Raw genomic sequence first — 12,009 nt, forward strand, 5'->3', positions numbered from 1 at the left:
TACTGTGTCCAGTTTTGGGCCCCACACTTCAAGAAGGATGTGGATAAATTGGAGAGAGTCCAGCGAAGGGCAACAAAAATGATTAGGGGACTGGAACACATGACTTATGAGGAGAGGCTGAGGGAGCTGGGATTGTTTAGCCTGCAGAAGAGAAGAATGAGGGGGGATTTGATAACTGCTTTCAACTACCTGAAAGGGGGTTCCAAAGAGGATGGCTCTAGACTGTTCTCAATGGTAGCAGATGACAGAACGAGGAGTAATGGTCTCAAGTTGCAGTGGGGGAGGTTTAGATTGGATATTAGGAAAAACTTTTTCACTAAGAGGGTGGTGAAACACTGGAATGCGTTACCTAGGGAGGTGGTAGAATCTCCTTCCTTAGAGGTTTTTAAGGTCAGGCTTGACAAAGCCCTGGCTGGGATGATTTAACTGGGAATTGGTCCTGCTTTGAGCAGGGGGTTGGACTAGATGACCTTCTGGGGTCCCTTCCAACCCTGATATTCTATGATTCTATGATTCTATATGTTCACCTGTCCAACCCACAGTAATGACATGACTGATACTTCTTCACTAAATGAATCAGGTCAAAGAGAGAAAGAGGATGACAGGGAGACTGACAGAGTCCCTTGCAAAGATATAGATCCACTAACTCTTTTCTGGTAACCATTTCAGAGTCATGAGCTGACAGTAATTAAAATGACTTACACACTGGGCTGGTTTCAAACTCGAATCTTCGACTGAAGCCACCATACCCTGCTGCTGTGCGCGCTCGGATTTGGAAGATATATGTCGACGCTGGTTTCAAGCCATCCGCTGTGATCTTCGTCTCTTTCGATTTGATGATGGTGTAGCTGGTCTCTTGATCCTTTCCCCCCCCCCAAAAAAAAATGCAAAGTTCAAGCATGTAAACAAAAACACTAGCAAAATACAAATTGCTAATTAACACAGTGGCAATAGTACTAATAATGACTATACCAACATATTTAGAAAGAATGATTGAACATGTATTAATGAGACTCTCTGTCCCACAAAAATCTATATGAAGACTACATACTGCAAAGACATGGGGTCCAATTCTCTATTGCCCTTCACTTTATATAGTCATTTACTCTAGAGTGAAGTGGATGTAAAATATAACAGGTCAGGAATTTTTTCATAAAATGGTGGGTTTTTTAAATTGGATAATGCTGATTTGTTGAAACCAAATCCTTCTCTGGTCCAGGATGGAATTCCTGATTTTGGCCAGAGAACACGAGAGACGTCCATCCCACAGAATGGCCAATGGCCCAGTGGTTAGGGTACCCACTCTGGTGCAATAAGAACAAAAGAATGGCTAAACTGGGTCAGACGAATGGTCCCACTAGCCCAGTGTCCTGTCTTCTGACAGTGGCCAATGCCAGGTGCTTCAGAGGGAATGAACAGAAAAGGGCAATTATCAAGTGATTCCTCCCCTGACATCCAGTCCCAGCTCCTGGCGCTCAGAGGCTAGGGACATTCAGAGCATGGTGTTGCATCCCTGTCCATCCTGGCTAATAGCCATTGATGGACCTATCCTCCATGAACTTATCTAGTTCTTTTCTGAACCCTGTTATAGTTTTGGCCTTCACAACATCCCTTAGCAACAAGTTCCAGAAGTTGAATGAATATTTAATTATTTGTCCAAAAGTGGAAGACCTCCAGTGGGACAGAGAGACTGACACTTTCTATATACAGCAGGGACTTGAATCTGGGTCTTCTATGTCCCAGGGAAGTGCCCTAACCAATGGGGTGACTCTCTCTCTCGTTAGTGTTTTCACCACCCTGCCACACCAAAAATCACCAGATCAAATTTTCATTCTGATGAATAATTTAACCAAAAATCAAAACCTCACAATTTTTAATGACACAGAAGTCTTGTTTTCTGGTCAAACACCAATGACTCAGGACATAGCATTTTAAATCCACTTTGCACAAGCGTCAACCACGACATGAAGGGCCTGATCCTCATTTCCACTCAAGCCACTTTACACTGCTCTGGCAGTGCCAAGGGATCACAAAGTGAGCATAGGTTACATTTATACTGCCAGAACAGTGTAAATAAGAACCAGGGCCAAAGTGTAGGGAGATGGAAAAATCAGTCCCTGATTCACACTAAGGCCACTTTACATCTTTCTGGCAATATAAAGATGCCTTAAAGTGAGCCACTTTATATGACACAGTGTACCTTGACAGTGGCCTTAGTGAAAATGAAAATCAGTGCTATTATCTACATTTTATGCTTGGTTAGAAATACTAATCAAAAATACTAAAAATCCAATACACACAAACAGATATAGATATCTACACACACACATATTATATACGGATATAACTACACACACACTTTTTTGTGTATGGTGAGGACCTTTTAAATAAATTTGCTGAAATAATTCTGCATGTAAATAAGTTTTTGGTGTAAATGAGCAGTTTGTGGTCATCTTTGATTTAACATCAGACTCAATTTTTTGGTAACTGCTGCTAGAAATATTTACTTACTAAACAATCAGCATCCGATCACGTAAATTAAGGGCAACAACGTTGAAAACAGTTTTGTTTTTTAATCACTATCTCCCTTCAGATCTCCATAATGGTATTTTAAGGTAAACACATGATTTCAAGGCAGATCTTTTAAGGTCTGATCCAAAGTCTTTTGAAGTCAATGGGCGTCTGTCACAAGATGGCAGACCTTTAAGGGGAGCTGGTCCGAGCCTTACCTGTGACCGATCAAGTGAGTCTAAATGCCAGCATGTATGAGGGAGTTGTGTGAAGAAGAGGTGCACTCCTGAGGCTGGGCCTAAGAGAGGGAGTAGGGCATGTCTAAGGAATGGCTTCTAGGTCCCTGCAGCCTGTTCGGGAAACAGCTGTGTTTGGTACTACCTTCTGAGTCTTATGTTCAAAGAAGACAACAGTGCCCTGAAAGAAGGGCTGGGCACACTTTGGACATGGTATTAGTCCTTGCTGGGCTGAGGGAGTCAGGCCACCTGCTCCGCTGACTTTAATGAGCTGTGGATCAAGCACCCGAGTGATCACCAGAAAACTCCAAACTTAGGATACTCCATTTTTTAACTAAAGTATGGAAAATTTGCCTGCCCAACTAATGGGTCTGGGTTGGACAAAAATGGAAAAAGCTGTTCTGTTTGCTTTTAAGAAGTGATTTCTCTTAAAGGAATGTGATTCAAGCCTTAATTTTCTCAGACTCTTAAGACAAATCATTCTTATAACATGGGGACATGCTTTCTTAATTTATTATTTTGTACAGGGTTGTATAGCAAGAGAATGCAAAGTAAGTTAATGACAAACGAGAAGTGCTAAGGGTGACATAGTAATTAGCGGAATGAATAGTAGGGAAAATGGGATGTTAATATTAGTTCAAATTCTGACTTGCATTTCAATCCAATTACATTCACAACTAATTAATGTTTGCTTTCTGCAAACTTTTGAGTGCATGAGCTTTATTATTGAAAATACCAATCTTCAATATTAGCCAAAAGCAAAATTCAAACTATATATTCAGTTTTATAATTTACATTTATATTGTTTAGTTACATGAAACACCTAGCCTCCAGTTTAGCAAGGCATTTAGACACATACCTAACTTTAAGCTTCTCCACACTCCCTTTGAAGTCAATGGGACTACACACATGTGGAAAGCTAAGCACATGCTTAAGTATGTTGTGGAATCAGTGCCCCAATCAGATAACAGAAACAATACCACATGACTTATGTAAGTGATTAAGACTGTGTACATTACAAATGGTTGCAACAGCTACTTATGAACAAGTTGCAGACTAAGAACTATTTAATGAAGACATTTGAGAATAATTTGAATAAAAATGTTGTGATCTATTTAAAAACAATTTGCAAACACAACAAAAGAAAAAATAATCATACATTTTTCATTGTTAATTATTGGCTCATCATTAATAGTAATGATAGTAGGCTAAAACATCAGAGATAATCTACCCCAACCTAGTCAAAGGCAAGTGCAAAATGTACCGCAGCGTAACGTTTGTAAGCAATGTAACAAAAGAATTAATGGTTGTTTATTTCAAGCAAAGACAGATTCTAGTTCCTTGCTTCATATCTCATCACAGCGTTGCAGTTTTGAAATAGCTACATTTCCAATGCCGAGGAAGGTTCAATTTCAATCAACACTTAAAAAATAATAGGGACACTTCAAATGTTCACACAAATCTTAAAGCACTCCATCTACTGAATACGGAGAATAAGAAGGTGAGTAATTCTTCAGAGCAAATCTTTCCTGGAACTATGCCTAAATCAAAAGAAACTGATCAACCAAAAGTCTTTTCTCGCTGCAATGTCAGCATTACTTGGACTCACTTCAGCAGTGGTATTGGGTCCCCTGCTGAAATGCACTGCACACCCCCTGGCAGCCCTGCGAAGCTGAGACACAATCCCTCCCCAGAGTTTTCCATAACATGTGCCAGCCCCGATCTGCCCTGGAGAGAGCTATACCCTAGAGTACAATCCAGCCCCATGTTCCGACTGCCCATTGCATGCCTTATAAAGTAATCCAGGACAAAGGGACAAACCTGGGCTGGCACGTATGGCCAAATTAAACGGAGAGTCAGCTTTTCAAAAGGTTTCAGCACCCAGAAGCTCCCACTGAGAAGCACTGGGTACTGAGCGAAAATGTGACCCCACTTGCGTATGTTGAAAGCTTTAGAAAATCTGTCCCTGAGAGGTTTATTGGGGGACGGGGTGGAGATAATAAAAGAATGGGGTTATTTTATACTGAAACCATGACTTTTGGTGTAAGTGCATTTTGGCACATCAACTACATTGCAGTTGTGAACTAACCTACTTATTTTCAATGCAGTGTATTAGCTCCCGGGTGCCTTTCAGAATAAAAAAAAACGGTTCCCTCCTTTTACGGGAACAACTGACTTGAGTCTTTTTGCAAAAATGGAGCAAAAATCCGTCCACCTGAAGCTCTGTTAAAGGAATTTCAGAGAGGCCGTAGGCAACAGTATCAGCAAGGGCTTTTCTGGGGGAAAACTATGTTCTAAGAGCTCTCACTACATTGTTGCTGTGTGCTGTTGTGCCTATATATTTAAGAAGCTTTGGCATATTTCACTGCTACTGGACTGATTGCTGCTGAATGTTCTAGGGATATCTACTGTGGGAGGGAGTGAGGGGGGACCAGTTGTGCAGCTGACTGCATAGCTATGGCCTCACACTGCATTGATTCGGTGGACAATGGCAGCACAGCTGGTTTGCTGGAGAACAATCAGTTAAAGGCCTTTTTGCAGTCATCAAATGTAATTTACGCAATTTGAGAAATATAATCACAATTACATGACTTCTCTTGAGTGATACATTCTTATGTTCTATTTCACTAACCATCCAAATTGAGCACTGGGAATACCTTTTGCATAGAGGGCTCTAAAATGAATCATGCCTTTTCCAAGGGAATAAGGACCCAATCCTGGAAGGAGCAGACTAGGACTGATCTAAATTTTTCTGTTAATTTTTTTTTCAACAGAAAACTGGGTTTTCAACTAAAGTTATTTTATGGTGAAAAGTGCTTTCTGCAGAAAGTTTTGATTTTTCATAAAAACAACAACAACAAATGCCCCAAAACATTTTTTCAGATGCAAACTGAAATATTTTATTTGACTATTTACCCTGGTGCCACATGGGAGTTGTAGTTTGGTTTCCTCTTGTCCCCTCTTCTTTTCAATGGGCCGAGCTCCCCAGCCAGACTTTATCTCCCATGATTCACCATGAACAGGGGCTCCCCTTGATGTGTCGGAGGGGAGATTGCTGTGCATCATGGGGGATGTATTCTGACCAAGGAGCCTGGCCTATAGAAGAGAATGGGAGAGTGAGGAACCTGAACTAAAACTCCCACAAAAAGGGCATTTCAGAATCAGAACATTTTTTCTTTTTTAGATTATTTCACCAAATAGTTGGAATTTTCCATGGGAAACCCCCCTCTCTCATTTTCCAACCAGCTCGGTAGCCATGCACCCTCAGCACTTGCTGACTTCACTGGGAATTGAGGACATTCAGCAATTCATAGGATTATATTTTATATGATTAACTTCTGTTGTTGTTTCTAGGAATTGTAAACCTCACACAGCCTTGAAAATTACTATATAGCATGGTCAAGATTTACAAAAGTAACTAGTGATTTTGAGTGCTTCAATTTTTGGATTCTTAACTTGAGACACTTTTAAAGGTCCTGATTTTCAGAGGCTGGGTGCACAGCATATTTTGAAAACCAGACCCTTTTAAAGGTGTCCCAGGTTGTGCATCAAAAAATCAAAGCACCCAAAATCACTAGTCACTTTTGAAAATCTTGGCTTAGGTGCATAACTCGCACACACCATTCACAAAAGTGTATTTGTTATAATATGTATTGTAATGTCTTAATTTTTAAAAAAGTAAAGAATAAGCAACATTGTGTTAAAGAGGTTTGACACTTATGAACTAATCAAATATGTACACATATTAGTAATCTGTTAAACATTTTATTCATTTCATGGCCAAATGTAATTGGATTGGTCAAGCCAGGTGAGTGGGATGATGAAATATATGGTAATAATACCTATTATATAGCACTTTTCACCAGTAGATCTCAAAGTGTTTTACAAAGGAGGGTAGTACTACTATCCCCATTTTACAAATGGGGAAACTGAAGCACAAAGAGGGGAAGTGATTTGACCAAGGTCACCCAGCAGACCAGTGGCAGAGCCAGAAACAAAACTCAGACCTCCTGAGTCTCAATCCAGTGCTTGGTCCATGAGGCCACACCGTTACCCTATTCTCTGGTCAACATTTCTGGGAGCCAAAATCTACTGGCTGGCTGGCTGATGGATGAACAGGTTTCCATGACCTAGTCTCAGGCATCGGGACTTGGTTGTGCCCTTCCAAACCTCTCCTTCCCCTCCCCATCTGCTGCGCAGAACCCATCCTTATTCGCTTGTCAGCATTACTGGCTACTTCCCTCCTTCCCAGGCTACCGTGTCACGAGATGAAAAAGCCTCTTCCTCTGAACCAGTGGGGGGATTCCTCTTGGAAGCAAGTTTCTGTTAGTACTTGCAGTGCCCCAGACTCTTTTTTTTTTTTCCCCCAGCCGAAACTCAGATCCACCCTCTTTTCCTGCCGGAACTCCTGAGCTGCACTGAGGGTAAACTTCGCACAGCTGAGGATTAAGCCCTGTGAGCCTACAATATTTTCATCCTTCCTAAAGCCAGCTGTTCTGGGCGAATGGCGTTTTGGGGTGGCTGGTACTGGCACTTGCGTGGGGCACAAGGTGTTACGTATGTATCGTGAGCAGCGAAGAGCTAACATCAAAAGAACCAAACGTCCAATTTGGCTCAACACTGACAAGTTCAGATGCTCATCTGAAGTTTATCCAAATCCTTTGTGTTTAGAAAACTGGGCTAGGAGTTCCATCAAACCCAGCATCCTTGGGAGATGTGAGATATATCCTGTTCCAGACAGGTAAGAAGGACCAAAAAGGCCTTGCTCAGTGGGTTTATCAGGGCCCAGAGGCACTGGAACAAGAGAAGTATGCAAAAGAAAACAAACATCCCAAACTTTCTGGAAAGGGGTCGTCAACTTTACCCAAACTAATGTGCCTGTCCTGAATGACATGGAAAGTTGTCCTGATTCTTAGCACCTTTGAGCCATTGTTTATTTTGAAGACCTAGGGCTAAAATTCTGCCCTCGGATCCAGGGAAGCAATCCCAACTGAAGTCAATGGGAACTGCATGCATTTCCAGGGGCACAACTTGTCCCTAAATGTCTTGGGCCAGGTACCAATGTCCCTGCTCAGGACCAGATTCTGGGTGGCCTTTATGTGGGCACAGAGCACAAATTAACCTTCCCCACCTTGTGCTGCTCAGGCCCAGACAAGATTTGAAGGCCCTGTGCTCCAGATCACTCCCTCTGTTGGAAAGCTGAGCTCACTCTCTCAACCAACAAGATAGAGGAAGAGAAAGGGGAAGGAACTTGCCCAAGGTCAATCCTCTGTCCTTACTCTGACAAACCTCCTATGGACTTCAGTAAGAACTCTGCTGAGGGAAGACTGCCTAGGGCTTCAGGATGTGGCCTCCTACACTGGAAGTGGTGTTTAGGATGTAGGAAACCCAGGTTCAAGTCCCTGGTCTCTATCAGGTCAGGCTATAGAGAGCCAGTGTCTCACTCTGTCAAACTTCCAAAGGTCTTATTTTATTTTTTTGAAGAGCCAGCAGAGTGGCACAGCGGAATCATGCTGGGCCCATAACCAAGAGGTCAATGGATTGAAACCATAGCTCAGTGGTTTGAGCATTGGCCTGCTGAACCCAGGGTTGTGAGTTCAATCCTTGAGGGGGCCATTTAGGGATCTGGGGCAAAAATTGGAGGTTGGACGAGAGAACCTCCTGAAATCCCTTCCAATCCTGATAGTCTATGAAGTCCCTGGGGGTAGGGGCTGTCTTTCTGTTCTGACTTTGTATCGTGTTTACCACAATGGGGTCCTGGGCCACGACTGGAACTCCTAGGTGCTACCATAATGCAAATAAATCGTAACAACCACCACCTATTGCAGAGATACAATGAGAACGCTGACATGCCCTGGCAGACGTTTTGACGAACACTGGAATAAATGCAAGCTGATCCTTAAAACACCAAAGCTGAAGTGTAAAATTAAAAGACTGGGGATTGCCCGATGCTCTGAGTGAGAAGAAGGATGCTAGTTCCCAAGCTCCTTTGACTCATAACAAATTAGTATACTTTAATTTAATGTGATAAGACTGGAGATGAAACTGACATGCAGTTTTAATGTATTTGTTCAACAGAAGTGGCACACTAATGGAAAACAACACACACATTTCAAGTCTTCCTAATCATTTACTGCAGAATCAATTTGACATTGATTTACACATAAAATTGCTTCACTCCCTTCCATGTGTAGGATAATTATAACTAAAAGAGAAGGACAGCAAAGAGAAGGTACTTAGGATGCTTTGCAATCAGTCAGTCACACCTTTTCAAAATATTTGATTTCATATTCCAGGATGATACCATTGGGTCGATCGGGCTCCTGCCAGGAAAGGGAGATGCTATTTTTAGCTATCTTTCCTTTTTTCACAATACTGATTGGAGAAGGTGCTGCAAGACAAGAGAAAAACAAAACAAAAGGATAGTTAGTAGGACAGTATCTTGTTTCCTAATTTAAATTCAACATTGCATTAGTCCACTAATGTAAATCAGTATAGTGTACATTAACTTCGGTGTGGATTATATCAGCTCGGGATCTGGCACTTTGGGGTCAATAGAGCTCTGTGATTTTCACTAGGTGAAGCTCTGATCCCATTGATGATTTATGGACTGTGAATCATGAAATATCAGAGTTGGAAGGGACCTCAGGAGGTCATCTAGTTCAACCCCCTGCTCAAAGCAGGACTAGTCCCCAATGTTTGCCCCAAATCCTTAAATGGCCCCCTCAAGGATTGAACTCACAACCCTGGGTTTAGCAGGCCAATGCTCAAACCACTGTGCTATCCCTCCCCTCGAGACTGTGGTCTCAGTCCAGCTGCTGTTACAAAAACTTAGTGATGTTTCCAAAGAATTGTTATGCAGTAATTTGCATAAAGCTTTAAATAAATATTTTCTGACAAAATGCACAGGAGGAGATTAAATTAAACAAGGGCAGGGAACCCTTTTAAAATAAAAGTCACATCCTCACCTGGCATGATTTGACATAGCTCTGTTGAAGCAAATGGAGTTACATTGATTTTCAACAGCTGAAGATTTGGACCAAACCCACCAATATAAGAAGACTCCAATGCAGCACCATAGGTGCTGGAACTAAGGGTGCTGCTGCACCCCCTGTCTTGAAGTGGCTTCCACTATCTACAGTTTGGTTCAATGAATCTCAGCACCCCCACTATGCAATTTATTCCAGCACCCCTGTTCAGCACAATGCTAAGCTGTCAGCTACAGCAGCAGTCCCCCCCCAAAACCCACAGCCTGCTCCTGGTGGCAATGAGGCTACATACTGCAAGCTTCCTGTCACAGCAAAGGTATTCACTTTACAACGTATTGAAATGTTCAGAAGAGGATCTCAGAGCTGCTCGGTTGCCTGAATTGGGGAAGTGATGTGTCTCTGTGTCAGTTTGTAATGCTTGTCTGTGTCAGTGATGCCAGGGAGAGGAGCAGCGCAAGACTTACAGACTTTAGAGGAAGGGAAGGAAGAAGGCTGTGGTAGATCAGATGGGAAGGTGAAGGAGAGTCAATTGGAAGCATTAGGAGGAAGAGAGTGAGACGGTCTGACAAGCTAAGAGGCTGGGTAAGGCAGAGCAGGAGAGATTGTCAAAATTCAGTGTTTTCCGAAGGAAAAGAAAAAGGGAGATCATTCTTTTCACAAAATGTTTGCAAAGAAAATCCATCCCATTATCTAACCAGCTCTAGCAATTGGCAAGATCCGGAGTGGGGAGACAGTTGCGCAGAGGGAGTGAGAAGTGACACACCATGGATTAGGAGTGTGAGCCCAGGAGTCTATGAGAGTGGAGGAGTACTGCTACGTGACTAGGCAGACGGCAGAGCTGGGGGATGAGAGAGAGAATTTGCAGTAGGGCAAGCTCAATGTGGGCACAATACTTGTGCCAGAGCTCCCCACCAGGGCGGGGATCAGGACTGGGGGCAGCAGGTGCCGGGGGCAGGTAGGGATTGGCCGTGTTGTTCAGTGTAGATAACGATTCAAGGACATTTTACACCCATGGAGGCCACTGAAGTACTTTAAAAATCAGCGTTTGTTTGGCGTCTAAATTTCAACTCCACATGTGGAAGGAAAATCAACCTGGTGCGATGATGCCTTATTTTTCAAAATGATTGGTGTTATTTCAAGCCAGGGAATACCTCTATCAATCTGTCTGCTGATCCACCTGTTGTACCCAGCTAACCTCAAACTTTATAACACGTCTGTCTCCACCCTATCCGAGGCTGCTTTACTGCAGTGTGGTTACTGAGAGAATCATAGAATCATAGAATATCAGGGTTGGAAGGGACCTCAGGAGGTCATCTAGTCCAACCCCCTGCTCAAAGCAGGACCAATCCCCAACTAAATCATCCCAGCCAGGGCTTTGTCAAGCCTGACCTTAAAAACTTCTGAGGAAGGAGATTCTACCACCTCCCTAGGTAACGCATTCCAGTGCTTCACCACCCTCCTAGCGAAAAAGTTTTTCCTAATATACAACCTAAACCTCCCCCACTGCAACTTGAGACCATTACTCCTTGTCCTATCCTTTTCTACCACTGAGAATAGTCTAGAACCATCCTCTTTGGAACCACCTCTCAGGTAGTTGAAAGCAGCTATCAAATCCCCCCTCATTCTTCTCTTCTGAAGACTAAACAATCCCAGTTCCCTCAGCCTCTCCTCATAAGTCATGTGTTCCAGACCCCTAATAATTTTTGTTGCCCTTCGCTGGACTCTCTCCAATTTTTCCACATCCTTCTTGTAGTGTGGGGCCCAAAACTGGACACAGTACTCCAGATGAGGCCTCACCAATGTCGAATAGAGGGGAACGATCACGTCCCTCCATCTGCTGGCTATGCCCCTACTTATACATCCCAAAATGCCATTGGCCTTCTTGGCAACAAGGGCACACTGTTGACTCATATCCAGCTTCTCGTCCACTGTCACCCCTAGGTCCTTTTCCGCAGAACTGCTGCCTAGCCATTCGGTCCCTAGTCTGTAGCGGTGCATTGGATTCTTCCGTCCTAAGTGCAAGACCCTGCACTTATCCTTGTTGAACCTCATCAGATTTCTTTTGGCCCAATCCTCCAATTTTTCTAGGTCCCTCTGTATCCTATCCCTACCTGCCACCGTATCTACCGCTCCTCCTAGTTTAGTATCATCTGCAAATTTGCTGAGAGTGCAATCCATACCATCCTCCAGATCATTTATGAAGATATTGAACAAAACCGGACCCAGGACCGACCCTTGGGGCACTCCACTTGATACCGGCTGCCATCTAGACA

General features: G+C 43.0%; 1 protein-coding gene across 15 annotated transcripts in view; it reads right to left on the reverse strand.

Moving 5' to 3' along the window:
* EPHA5 (EPH receptor A5) overlaps positions 1–12,009 on the reverse strand; it is a 319,531-nt gene that overhangs the window by 84,182 nt on the left and 223,340 nt on the right. For all 15 annotated transcript variants that reach the window (XM_073340244.1, XM_073340243.1, XM_073340239.1 and 12 more), the window contains 2 exons: positions 9,014–9,138; positions 703–862 (listed from right to left, as the gene is read on the reverse strand). In XM_073340244.1, coding sequence (XP_073196345.1) covers positions 703–862; positions 9,014–9,138 — 285 coding nt within the window. The remainder of the gene's footprint in view (positions 1–702; positions 863–9,013; positions 9,139–12,009) is intronic.

This window comes from Lepidochelys kempii, chromosome 4 (assembly GCF_965140265.1).
Source record: "Lepidochelys kempii isolate rLepKem1 chromosome 4, rLepKem1.hap2, whole genome shotgun sequence".
Classification (NCBI taxonomy): Eukaryota; Metazoa; Chordata; order Testudines; family Cheloniidae; genus Lepidochelys; species Lepidochelys kempii.